The 14596-nt window shown below is 35.2% G+C and overlaps 2 protein-coding genes across 2 annotated transcripts; both read right to left on the reverse strand.

The window, feature by feature from the left end:
• Positions 1-3598: 3598 nt before the first annotated feature.
• Positions 3599-12732, reverse strand: LOC142240089 (uncharacterized). The gene is made up of 2 exons (XM_075311806.1): positions 12238-12732; positions 3599-4492 (listed from the first exon to the last, which is right to left on the reverse strand). Exon 2 carries the CDS (start codon positions 4469-4471, stop codon positions 3599-3601), a length of 873 nt encoding a protein of 290 aa, XP_075167921.1. The 5' UTR covers positions 4472-4492; positions 12238-12732.
• Positions 4553-9799, reverse strand: LOC142240090 (uncharacterized). The gene has a single exon (XM_075311808.1). The coding sequence runs from the start codon at positions 9797-9799 to the stop codon at positions 4553-4555; it is 5247 nt and encodes a 1748-aa protein (XP_075167923.1).
• Positions 12733-14596: the final 1864 nt, after the last annotated feature.

The following is a 14596-nucleotide window of genomic DNA, read 5'->3' on the forward strand; positions in this document are numbered from 1 at the left end:
TACCACATTTCAGCCGGATCGGATGAAATGTGCTTCTCTTAGAGTCTGCGCAAGCCAAATTTGGGGGTCCGTTTATATGGGACCTATACGTAAAAGTGGACCGATATGGCCCATGTGCAATACCATCTGACCTACATCAATAGCAACTATTTGTGCCAAGTTTCAAGTCGATAGCTTGTTTCGTTCGGAGGTTAGCGTGATTTCAACAGACGGACGGACGGGCGGACATGCTCAGATCGACTCAGAATTTCACCACGACCCAGAATATATATACTTTATGGGGTATTAGAGCAATATTTCGATGTGTTACAAACGGAATGACAAAGTTAATATACCCTCATCCCATGGTGTAGGGTATAAAAAAGAATATGATGTAAATCTGATGTATTATACTGAACCGTTTTAGATGGAAAAATTCCACAAAAATCCCCAAATTTATGGAAAATCCGCACCAAATCAACAAGACCACAACTCAAAAATGTTGTTCTCAATTTACGGAAAATCCCCAATACTGGCAACACTGATTCAAACTTCAATATTTGGTTTTGAGTGCTTAAGATTTTTGGAAGCTTTTTCGAATCTAACTCTATAGAGTTATATGTTAATTTTTAAGTCTCCCTCTCTCTCTCTCTCTCTCTCTCTCTATCTCTCCGTAAGTAAAGATAATTGAATTTGACGGGAATTAAATCATAATTTTAATATTTATATGTACATACATAACTTCAATATTTATATGTACATACATATAAATCTTATTTACTAATATGCCATTCTGTACACGTTTTCTACTCAGATTCTTCATGTTGTGTTTTTTTTTTGTATAAAAAATTTGATATAAGCAGATTTATTTTTATCCTCATTAAGTTTTTTTTTCTCTTGACTAAATGCCTGACGTAGTACATCTTGATTGGTATTGAAAAAATAGTTTCTAAAACTTTGTTATTGTAATGATGAAGATTTTTGTTATTGTTTTTCTTTTGTTGTTGCTGTTGTTATGACAATGTCTAATTTACGTATCAGAAATTCTAACGATACCAACAATCACTCAGCGGATTCATTTATGTCTTGTTTTTGAGTTATGGCACTTGATTAGAGTAATTATGAGGGGGAGTTTCATAGCTGTCATAAATGAAACAGTCCACAGTGGCTAGAGTTTGGTTTGTTTATAAAATTTAATGATGAATAATCATAGAGAAAAAATCTTTTTACACCGAAAAAAATTGCTAATGCTAAATTTAAATTATTTTTATTGGAAATAAAATACTTTTGTAGTTAAGTTTTATTATTTTTTTTCGAAATTTTCGACAGCGTAATGAAAGTTTCCTTTGTTTAAGTATGTCTCAAACATTTTATGAACTAAACGTGGGTATAACGTTCAATGACCGTACACACAAGTAACAACATGAACTAAAGCAAAAAAAAAAACAAAACAAGTATATACGGCCGTAAGTTCGGCCAGGCCGAATCTTATGTACCCTCCACCATGGATTGCGTAGAAAATTCTACGAAAGACTGTCATCCACAAATTTCAACTCACTCGGATGAAATTTGCTCCTCCAAGAGGCTCCAAAACCAAATCTCGGGATCGGTTTATATGGGGGCTATAAATGATTATGGACTGATATGGACCACTTTTGGCATGGTTGTAAAATATCATATACTACCACCACGTACCAAATATCAACCAGATCGGATGAATTTTGCTTCTCCAAAAGGCACCGGAGGTCAAATCTGGCGATCGGTTTATATGGGAGCTATATATAATTATGGACTGATAGGAACCAATTCCTGCATGGTTGTTGGATACAATATACTAACATCACGTACCAAATTTCAACCGAAGAGGCTCCAGAGGTCAAATCTGGTGATCGGTTTATAGGGGGGGCTATATATAATTATGGACCGATATGGACCAATTTTTGCATGGTCATTAGAGACCATATATTAACATCATGTACCAAATTTCAGCGTGATCGGATGAAATTTGCTTCTCTTAGAGGCTCCGCAAGCCAAATCTGGAGATCGGTTTATATGGGGGCTATATATAATTATTGACCGATGTGGACCAATTTTTGCATAGTTGTTTGGGACCATATACTTACACCATGCACCAAATTTCAGCCGGATCGGATGAAATTTGCTTCTCTTAAAGAGTCTGCAAGCCAAATTTGGGGGTCCATTTATATGGGGGCTATACTTAAAAGTGGACCGATATGGCCCATTTGAAATACCATCCGACCTACATCAACAAAAACTACTTGTGCCAAGTTTCAAGTCGATAGCTTGTTTCCTTCGGAAGTTAGCGTGATTTTAACAGACGGACGGACGGACGGGCATGCTCAGATCGACTCAGAATTTCACCACGACCCAGAATATATATACTTTATGGGGTCTTAGAGCAATATTTCGATGTGTTACAAACGGAATGACAAAGTTAATATACCCCCATCCTGTGGTGGAGGGTATAAAACACGTCCAGAAGATGCACTCCCAATGATGTTCTTTATTTGAACTACCCAGGAAGTTTGTTTAATTCTATTTTATTATAACTTGAGTTTTTCATACTTTTAATGGGTAATTTTAACTTTTTTTTGTTTCAAATGCGTTAAAAACGGACTAAGAATTCATAAAATGGTACAAATCATTTAAATTTTGTCGAAAAAAAATGCTAAATCTACTCTGAAAAAAATGCGAATTTGTGAAAGTATTTGAAGTCAAACGTTTTCGACAAACGTTAGAATCCATTAAAAATTAAAAAAAAAAAAAAAAAAAATATATATATATTGTTTATGTATGTGGGAGCAATCAATCTGTTGGAGGGAGAATCTCATGAGCCAAAACAAAGTTCACAACTATTTTGAATAGTAGGTGACTTTGTACTCCGGATGATATTAGGAGTTTGAAAGAAACCAATAATCAGAGAATGAAACGAAAAGAATAAAAACACAAATGGATTTCAGATGTGTGGAATAATACAGGATTTATTTTCTGAGTAAAGGTCTTACCAGTATGGATTGTAAATTTGAATAGAACAGAGGTTTTTTAGTCTTCTGCGGAAATTGTACTTTGACATTGTTTGACAATGTGGTGAATTCATGTTGTTATCAAATTTTATCGATATCATTTTCAGATGTATCTTTAAGGCAATTGGCCATTCTTAAAATCCCAATAGGGAATGCATTAAGGAAAAAATATTATGTATTCAAAGAAAATTTAGGTGTTTATGTGGCATAAACATTAGCGCCCGCCTTGCAGTACGCCTGCAAAAATTTTTAAATTGTCAAACTATGTTTTGATTACTAGTTTCAAGAAATTGATAATGAAAACCCATATCAAGTATAAATCATTTTACTAACTGGTTACAATTTTTAATTTCATGCACTTGTAGTTTTAAATTTAATAGTTAGATAATATATAGGATTATTATTATTTATAGTAGTATTATTACTATTATCTTTTTTTTATACAATTTATAATTATAGTTTAAGGAAGTTCACGTTTGCATTAATTCTCAAAATTCAGTGCTTATTTCGGTTAAGTATCATCAAAAGAAAAATTCCAAAAAATTCAATTAAAAGTTTAGATAATAATGATTAAATTAGTTAGGACATATTCCATAAATTGACCAACCAAAAATAGTATTTTGGGCAGTGGGTAGCCCACTTCTATTAAGGAAGCCCTCGCTAATAATTCTAGAATACACATCCACCCCTAAAATGATGGATATAGGGGCAGATTTGTAAAAATCTTTATCTGCTAAAACAAGATTAGAGAAGTGTTGGACATAGGACTGCGGAATAGATTTGCTGGGTGTATGCATAGATATGCGATTGTTGACCTTCAAAACAGTATCGATAGATATATCGGAGTTATGTGTGGATATCAAGGTGAGTGGGCAAATAGTTTCTTCTTCCAATGTGAGGGTGGTCAAATCCAATTTGTCCACAATTTTAGAAGAAATACTGCTAGAGTTAGAGCCGGAATCCAGTAGACAACGCAGAACACAATTTCCCTTTTTTGTAGTAACAGAAACTAAGGCTGTTGGAAGCAGAGTGACCGCATTTTGTTTCAGTATAGCTGAAAGGGTTGTGCTTGCTGAGTTAAATGCCGTCGATGGTGTTGAAGATACTGTAGGTTTTTCAGTTTTCACAGAAGGCTTTTTAGACGAAGATGATGATGAGTTTTTCCTTTGAGTATTCTGCAATCTTGGATGGGCATGGAGCAAGCTATGGTGATCCTTTTTGCAAAACCGACAACCAGTCGTAGTAAAACACGCATTTCCTGAATGTTCGTGTGCCAAGCAGTTTTTACAATAGCCATATTTTTGAACTGTCTCTTTGCGTTTCGTAATGTTCATACTCAGAAAACGCTTACATTTCCGCAACGGGTGGGATTGCCTACATAGACGGCAGATATATGAAGAAGTCCTTTTTTGTCCACAACGGTTGGTGTTGCTGTTTTTAGGTGACATTGTCTTAGCGAGTTTATGGAACTATAAACAAAAAGATGTTGTTGATAGGAATTCAGAAATATAAATAAGGTATATTGCTATTTATGGCGTATTTTCAAATGGGAGTACAACGAGTTTGGTGATTGGTCTGGTTATGATCCCTTTTTGAGTCCTGACTTCTGCAACTCGGACTCTGTTGTCCGCCCCAGGGTGTACTTTTGTAACGCGACCAAGACGCCAACAGTTTGGTGGTAAATTTTCTTCTCGTATAACTACCATAGCGTTTTCCTGGAGGTTTTCAGATGGTTGTTTCCATTTATGTCGCTTATGGAGTTCTTTAAGGTATTCCTCCTTCCATCGCAAACAAAAGTGCTGATGGATTACCTTTAGCCTCTGCCAGCGATTTACAATAGATATTGGATTGTCTCCGATAGACGGATCAATCGGCACTAGAATTGGTGAGCCTATTAAAAAATGGCCAGGAGTAAGGGCGGACAGGTCTGATGGCTCTTCGGAGCAAGGGGAAAGTGGACGTGAATTCAGACAAGCTTCAATTTTGGACAAGAGTGTTTGAAATTCCTCAAACGTATGTTTAAAATTTAAAGCAACTTTTTTAAAGTGACTCTTGAAGCTTTTTACCCCTGCTTCCCAGAGACCACCCATGTGTGGAGCCCCTGGAGGGATGAAATGCCAAGTAACATTTTGGTGGGCGTAATTGGATGTGACAGATTGCTGTGAAGTTTGTAGAAATTCTTTAGCTAGTTTCCTGGATGCGCCAACGAAGTTAGTCCCATTGTCGGAATACAAATGTAAAGGGCAACCACGGCGGGAAACGAATCTACTAAAAGCGGCCAAAAAGGCGGAAGTTGAAAGCTCGGATGTGGCTTCCAAATGTATCGCTTTTGTGGAAAAACATATAAAAACACAAGTATATCCTTTCGAAATGCGACAAGCTCGGCCAGAATATGACTTAATGTCAAAAGGACCGGCGAAATCTACACCAGTATGAGTAAAAGGGCGAGTGAAATCTGATCGTTGAGGTGGTAAGGCGGACATTAACTGCGTTTGACATTTACGTCTATAGAGCACACATGGCTTGCACTTATTTATAGTGGCTTTTATCAAATTCTTTGCCTTTAGTATCCAGTACTGCGACCTGATTAATTTCAGTACCAGTTGGTTGCCTCCATGAAGGGAAACTTCATGGATAAACCGTACAAGGAGGCGAGAATATTGGGAATTATAAGGCAAGATGATTGGATGTCTCTCATTATATGTTAGAGCTGGTGAAGACGAGAGACGACCACAGACACGCATTATACCTTCGTTGTCCAAAAATGGATTAAGGTTTAATAGGGAACTAGATTTTTGGATATTTTTCTTTGCGGATAAAGCCATGTACTCATTGGGATAACACGCTTTCTGGCACATAATTTGGAGCTTATTATGGACCAAAAGGACCTCAAAGGTAGAAATATCTTTACTGGTCCTGTGAAAGCTTTGTCGGTATTTAGGATGCGTTCGATAGAGAAATCGGTACATATAAGCAATTACTCGAATTGCTCTTGGAAGCGAGGAAAAATTATCTAAAACATCCTCAAAATTTGTGAAAAAGGAAAGGTTAACTTTTACGTTTTTCTTTTCTAAAATGATATCATCTGTTTGGTGATATACTGGAAAGTTATCCTCAATATTTCTAAGGAAATGTGGGCCTTGCCACCATAGATCATTTTCGCCTAAGTCTTGTGGAGAAATACCTCGGCTTGCTAAATCCGAAGGATTATGTTCGGATGGAACATGGTGCCATTTTGAAGGCGAAACTACTTGAACTATTTTGGCTACTCTATTGGCTACAAAAGTAGTCCAAAAGCAAGGAGGTTTTGCTAACCACGATAATACAATGGTGGAATCTGTCCAACAATGTAATGAAAATTTATCAATTTGTAATTGCGGAACAATGTGATCTATCATTTCAGCTAGCAATGTTGCGCCACATAATTCTAGTCGTGGAATCGACAATGTCTTGATTGGTGCAACTTTGGTTTTAGAAGCTACCAAATGGGTACTTACGGACTCATTATTTTTTATACGGATATATAAGGTCGCAGCGTATGCTTTTTCTGAAGCATCGCTGAACCCATGAAGTTGTACGATGCTGCTAGGACAATATTGGAACCATCTAGGAATTTTGATGGAATTTACGTGAGAATAGTCGGATTGAAAGGCTATCCATTTTTTCAAAGTCTCTGGAGACAACTTTTCATCCCACCCCGTAGCATCAATCCACACTTGTTGCATAATTATCTTAGCCACTATGATGCATGGAGCTAACCAGCCTGCTGGGTCAAATAATTTTGAAATTTGGGATAATACTTCCCGTTTCGTGTAGGAGCAAGTGGTTGGAAATTCCTGGACAACAAAGAAAAATGAATCGGACCGAGCATTCCAACGAATGCCAAGAGTTTTGGCAGTGCTAGAATCGTCAAATTCTAAAAAATCAGCATTCAGCAAATCAGAAGATGGGATGTCAGCTAAAATGGATTTGGAATTTGAAGTCCATTTCCGCATTTGAAACCCTGCTGACTTCAATGCTAAAATCAGCTGGTTTCTAGACTCAACCGCTTCGGGAATTGTATGGGAGCCGACTAAAGCATCGTCCACATACATTGAGCTTCTAAGAATTTTGCTAGCTTTAGGATACCTAGCCTCGACATCATCTGCCAGTTGTAAAATGGTGCGGATCGCCAAATAGGGCGCACAATTTACACCGAAAGTGACTGTCTTGAGTTCAAACGTCTCTAAAGGATCTTGTGGATCTTTTCGGAAAAGTATACGTTGGAAGGACGTTTGTGTGGGATCGACAAGAATTTGGCGATACATTTTGGTTATATCGCCATTGAATACAAATCGGAACAACCGCCAATTGAGAATGAGTATTATGAGCTCATTCTGTAAAATGGGACCAGTATGCAAGATATCATTTAGGCTTACCCCATTGGATGTTGGGGCCGAAGCATTAAATACTACTCGGACTTTAGTAGTAACGCTTTCGGGCCTAATAACCGCATGATGCGGAAGATAGTAGCTTTTGGAATTATCAGAATCTGTATTAGGGGTAACCCTTGTCATATGACCAAGGGTAATATATTCTTCCAAGACGCTATCGTATTCATTCTTAAAAGAAAGTGTACGAGTTAAACGAGCCTCATTCCGAAAATATTGGGCGATTGCAATTTTTCGAGATCGATCAATATTGATATCTCTTGGAAATGATTCTTTGAATGGGAGAGATACAATATATCTCCCCTCATTATTCCGTCTTGTAGTACGACTGTACAATTCTTCACAGTATGTATCAGATAAAGAAGCAAATTTCTTCTTGGGAAGGTCTTCCACCTCCCAAAAGCGTGAAATCTCCTTATCAAGTGAGATTTCACAGAAGTACGAAACAATAGGAGAATTATTCGTTGCAGTGTTTGGAATAGGTCCTGTTAGTATCCATCCAAATACTGATTCCTGGGCCATAAGAGAGCCACAAATATGTCGCTTGAGGCCAGGAAGCAAAATGGACGGAAGGATATCTGCCCCTAAAAGGATATCAATTTTGGAACTCTCGTAGAATCTTGGGTCAGCGAGGGGAATTGTGGGCAGATCTGAAAGTGAACTAGTGTCAAACGAGCTTGATGGAAGATTTCCGGAGAGATATGGCACGACAAGTGCCGTCGTGAAAACTTCTATATTTTCATCGATATTGGAACCGAGGACAAATGAACATTCCTTTTGTACCGCCGCAGAAATAGTATTATTTAAACCAGAAATTTTGGCGCTGGTACGTCGAAAAGGAAGTTTCAACATGTTAAAAAGTTTTTGTGAAACAAAAGTCCCTTCTGAACCCGAGTCGACTAATGCTCTAGCCGTATAGGACAAGCCGCTGTGGCAAACTTTCACTACTGCCGTTCCTAATAAGACACCCCTAGAACTCGAAGTAAAACACGAATGAACTATACCGCTGCCCGATGAATTAGTGGACTGTAAAGAACTCGAGGAAGATGGAAGCGGTGTAGCATTTGCATTAGAATTGGTGTCAGTAGGCTGGAAATTTTGTGGTCTATGGAGTAGAGTATTGTGTCTCTTACCACAGATACGGCAAGAATTTTTACTTGTACATGTTTTCGCTGTGTGTACTTTCGAAAAACAGTTTATACAAAGATTACTGCCTTTAATTTCAGCAAATCTCTTGTTGGGATCCATTTTCAGGAATTTGGGACATTTTCGGATAATGTGGTTATCCTTTGGGCATAATCTACATTTTGGTTCTGAAACATTGTTTTGGAATGATTTGACATGTGACGAATTGTCCCGATTACTGGATTTACCAGGTGGAGGCTTTGACCGACTTGTAGAGCTCGGGTCCTGCTTCCTAATTTCCGAAACAGACTCTAAAGTCTTATGTCGATTTGTTAAAAACAAGTCCATCTCAGACCATTTAGGAATAATGGTCTTGTCTGACAGGGTCTGTTCCCATAACGTCAAAGTGGAATCTGGAAGACGATTGGAACATATAAACGTAAATATTGGGTCCCAAGTATCCACCTGGATATCGTGTCTTTTCAGAAGTGAAATACACGTATTCATGTCTCTTTGGAGCTTTTTCAAAGCAGCTCCAGATTCGGACGAAATAGCTGGAATAGCGAATAAATTTTTCAATTGGATGTTAACAAGAACCCTTTTATTTTCGTATCGCGTTGAAAGACTTTTCCACGCCACGTCGAGATTATCGTTTGTAAGAGGGAACTTGGCAACTATGTCATGCGGCTCCCCTTTCGTCCTCTGATTGAGGTGAAACAATTTCTCAACAGCACTCAACCTTGGGTTATCTAAGCAAACTGCTTTGAAGATGTCCCTGAAGGTTGGCCATGCCGAGAAGTCACCTCCAAAGATTGGGATCTCACATGGCGGCAACTTGAACCCATTTATGGGTTCCGAATTAGGAGTGTGTGAAAAAACAATTTGAGGACTTGGCTGGGTGCCTCTGGAGAGAGACTGTTCATGCAAAGCTTCACGTAAAAGTGCATTGCACCGACAAAATGACCCATACGCGCTTTTGAATTTCCCCTTCACCGTCTCCGTCTCGGAAGCCACATCGTCGTCTTTCTCCTCTTTATCATCCTCATCGATATCCTGGAGACATTGATCATAAGTGAGCTTAACATCTGCCCACAGAGTTTTTATTTCCTCCATATGAGTCTCGATAATGTAAGACGATGTTAAAGGGGAATTCTTATCATTAAGGTGGGCTTCGAACTCCACCAATCGGTCAGAAACGCGTATAAAACGATTAAGAGACATATCGAAAAAATATAGAATAAATTCCAATCAAAAATTTAACTATTATTAAAATTTAGAAGTGGATTCGAGTCTGAACTTTTTCCGGATGGAAATGAAAAATGAGAAATTGAAACTTTGCGATGATATCACCGAATACAAAATGTTGGCTTAATAATAGCCTTGAATAGATAAGGATTTTACAAAGAATACAATAAAATCAGAAAACAAATTTACAATGTGAAATTCAGTATTTAAATATATATGCCCCCATTCAAATGATTTATGAATAGTTTTTCCAGGGGTATATATGTGAGAAGTAGCATTGATCATGGAATTTCACTTTTTTATATATATTCTCGGATTGATGGAATAATGTAGAAACGTACCCCAAAGTAAAATACTATAATAGCATATTGTAGTAAACGCCGATAAAAAATGGGTATTTACAAAAAAAAAAATTAAAAACGTGTTTTGGCAACCCTATTACTTTACAACCTTGAGCGTGAGATATTGATATTCAAAAGATACAATTTATACGCGGTTGGGTAAACACAGAAATTATATTCATTTGCATCAAAGTGAGATCAGCTGTTTCATAAACATTTAACACCAAAAATTTAATATCAAAACATATCTCCGATGAAATACATTCCACATGATTTATATAAAGAGAGCGAGAGAAATAATTTACTGACTAGGGCTAGTGTGAATGTGGGTGTGAGTTGAAGTGAGTGGATGGTAAGAGAGTGGATGATAAGAGAATGGGTGATAAGAGAATGGGAATGAGTGTGAGAGACTGGAGTGCAAGTGGTGATGCGTACACCGAAGAAAAAATCTCGTTAAAAGTTGATGGAAAATATAACTTGACAAATCAAATTATTATTATTATTATTATTTTTTTATTTATTTATTTATTTATTTTTTTTTTTTTTATAGCCAACGTTATTTCATTTCCTTTTTTTACAACTCAGTGCAATTCCGCTTATCACAAATATGTTTATGGGCTAATCGTCGGTACATAACTCAATGATCAGTCCAATACACTAAAGCACAAAACCATTTTCATACGATTACAAAAAAAATGTAAGCATAAATTAGTACACGGTAAAAATGATCATGATTCCAATTTCTGCTTTTAGACAGTTTTTCCGTTAATCTAAGGAGTAATTCGGAATACAGTGGTTAAAGATACACCAGAACATTAATTTTTCCTGTATACCAATAGGCTTTTTTCGTTCAGTGTGTAAAGAGGTGTTGTATCATGAATTTGGGAATAGAGCGATGAACAAAATCTCTACAGTATGACCTCGTCCATCACGATAATGCCACAAGAAACAATAAAATAAACAACTACCAGTATCATGCAAATTAATTAAATAATGGATATATAAATATGAATATATAAATCTTAAATATCTGTGCCAACTGCCAGAGGAAATTATAGAAAGAATTTATGGAACGATATTCCCTAATCAAAGTAGGTTTCGATTATACTTTTTATGAATATGAAACAATGAAAAATCAATTAAATCGCACAAGCAGAATAAAATTTAGAAAAAGAAAACTGATACAATATTAAATGGAAGAATATGGAAAATTTAGAAAAATAAAAGTAAATATGTTTAGGATTAGAAGTAGAGGTTGCACTGTAACTAAGTATAATGTGGTCACTTCGATGTGGTGTGGATCTGAAGAGGGGAGAGTAGAGGGGTAATGTATAAAATGAGAGAATACAATAGAAGTGAGGGAGCCAAAATGTTACTTTGGGGATAGTGCAGGGAGCTTATGGGGAGGTATGTTAAATCAAAAGGAATGGAAAAACGGGATTAATCAATAATAAAAAAGAATACTGAAATAGAATGGGAGAGAGTTATGGGTGATGGAGTTTGAGGTGAATATGGATCGCTGTAAAGTAGGAAGCATAGGCATAATATAATTACAGAGCCATGTTAGAATTATAACAGGCATCTGTCACATGCATTAATATTCATAAAAGGCTGTAAATGCAGACAACATAACACGTTTCCCAAAAAAATATGACTTTTCTTTTTTTTTTCGCGATTTGCGACTCACCAATAAATTTTCCAGGCGAATAATTCCTCTGTATTCCTTAAGTCAAGAAGATAATTCATATCGCTCCTTAAATGAGAATTTTCAACCAGCAAACCAAAGCAAAGTAACAAATCTCTTTTGATAGCATTTAATGTAATTGGGAATTTTGCAAGACAAATGAATAGGATGACTTTTGTGTACTTGTCTGATTTTCCTTTCCGTTCTAACTTAAAAATTCGCAATATTGACTATAATTTTCTATTCTTGAATTATTTATTTTTTGTTATGCACAAACTTTACTAATATTTTTTAATTACGCGTCCTCTAATTTTCTTGCGTTATTGTCTTGATCACACCGAATAGCACTTGAATAATGATATAGAGAAAAAATGGAAACGTCAACTAACCTGTTAATATGATGAGTGCAGGTAAGTGGAGCAATGGTATGGAGCAGTGATGCGGAGCAGAATTCTCAGAGAGTACACCAATCACAGAGTTGATAGAATCCGTCTCGAACTGGACCAAAAATGTTTATGTATGTGGGAGCAATCAATCTGTTGGAGGGAGAATCTCATGAGCCAAAACAAAGTTCACAACTATTTTGAATAGTAGGTGACTTTGTACTCCGGATGATATTAGGAGTTTGAAAGAAACCAATAATCAGAGAATGAAACGAAAAGAATAAAAACACAAATGGATTTCAGATGTGTGGAATAATACAGGATTTATTTTCTGAGTAAAGGTCTTACCAGTATGGATTGTAAATTTGAATAGAACAGAGGTTTTTTAGTCTTCTGCGGAAATTGTACTTTGACATTGTTTGACAATGTGGTGAATTCATGTTGTTATCAAATTTTATCGATATCATTTTCAGATGTATCTTTAAGGCAATTGGCCATTCTTAAAATCCCAATAGGGAATGCATTAAGGAAAAAATATTATGTATTCAAAGAAAATTTAGGTGTTTATGTGGCATAAACATATATATATATATATATATATATATATATATATATATATATATATATATATATATATATATATATATATATATATATATATATATATATATATATATATATATATATATATATATATATATATATATATATATATATATATATATATTTTTTTTTTTTTTTTTTTTTTTTTTTTTGACAAAATATTACGGAATTTTTTAATTTACATCCAAAACATTAAATTCGGATCACACCTAAAGAAGTGATGCAACGGCTGTTGAAGTGGAGGACTTCTATCCTATGACAAGCCCATGTTAAATTCATCGCTTTTGCGTCAATTTTGCACCACTTCCGGATCCCAAAAGAACATTTTTTTGTTGGGAAGCAACAAAAGCGTCGCTGGGAAGCAAAGCGTTTGCTGGGAAGCAATAAAAGCGTGGACGGATGTCCACCAATTCAACAACCGTTGCAGTGAATTTGCATCACTTCTTAAGGTATGATGCGAATCCAGTGATATGGATGTGAATAAAGAAATTTTGTGGTATTTTGACGAATAAATAATTTTTAATTTTTTTATGATTTTTAATGTATTATAACGCTTGTCTGGAACGTTTGACATTAAATATTTTCAAAAATTCGCAATTTTTTTAGAAAGAATTTAGAATTTTTTTCGTCAAAATCTAAATAATTTTCACTATTTTATTAATTTTTAATCCGTTTTTAACCCATTTGAAACAACAAAACTTCAAATTTCCCATTAAAAACATGAAAAAACGAGTTATAAAAAATGAACTGAAATGAACTTCCTGTGCAGTTAAAATAAAGAACATATTTGAGAGGACATTTTTGGAAGTGCTTTTAAAGTTGTGCCTTAAGAAGAATTTCCAAATTTTTTTTGCTGGATTGGTACTTTTTTGGCGATGTTTTTTTGCTTAGAAGTCCTTAAAAATTCTTTACCTTAATGAAGCCGCTTCTGTGGCTTTGAATCAATACAAAAATCTTCAAAGAAATACCAAAATCATGGATCCCAATAAATCTGTTTTTTTTAGTGTAGAAATGCAACGCCACTTTGCTTTAAAGAAATATCGTTATTTTAAAGAAATCGTATCTTTGGCTCCGAATCATCACAAACAAATCGTAAGGGAATGTAGATTAAAGTAAACTTTTTTGACTAATTTATTACCTAAACCACTGTGTACTGTTACAACAACACAATATTTATGTTTTCTATTTTTTTTTTATTTTAACATCGTAATACTTTCTATTACCAAACAACCTCCAGCTTCTTATTTGAGCCAATTAAATATTCTTCTTTTTGTATCCATTTGACTTCCACCTTATTAAACCCTGTGTGGTATGTGAACAATAGGAAGATGATACAAACAACGTGGTTTTTGTGATTCTGATTTATCTTCGAACTTCGTAATTGCTTGTAATTTATGAGGCTTACTGTTAATTACACCATAAATACGATAATCAATGAATTTAAAAGAATTGCTTTGCTTATTTTTTATAAGAGTGTATAATCAATCATGGCCAACAATTATAGTGTTTTTATTTATTTCCCTATTTATAATGAAATTGATTAAATTAAGCAAACATTTACATCGTAGTAGAGTAGAGGTTTGCAATTATAATAAGGCTATAATGACGAATAATAATCGACCCTACAAGTGCTTACAGTATATCAATGACATTTTAAAATAAAAATAAATAATTATTCAGAATAATTTTGAAACAAATGAATTAATTAAAATGAGGAAACATAAGGAATTGAACCAAAACTATTAAGTATTTTTGCATCTAC

The sequence above is a fragment of the Haematobia irritans genome, chromosome 5 (genome assembly GCF_050003625.1).
Source record: "Haematobia irritans isolate KBUSLIRL chromosome 5, ASM5000362v1, whole genome shotgun sequence".
Lineage (NCBI taxonomy): Eukaryota > Metazoa > Arthropoda > Insecta > Diptera > Muscidae > Haematobia > Haematobia irritans.

What these genes read in the sequence shown, in the direction of transcription:
- LOC142240089 (XM_075311806.1), bottom strand. Translation starts at nt 4,471, where the DNA reads ATGTCACCTAAAAACAGCAACACCAACCGTTGTGGACAAAAAAGGACT.
- LOC142240090 (XM_075311808.1), bottom strand. Translation starts at nt 9,799, where the DNA reads ATGTCTCTTAATCGTTTTATACGCGTTTCTGACCGATTGGTGGAGTTC.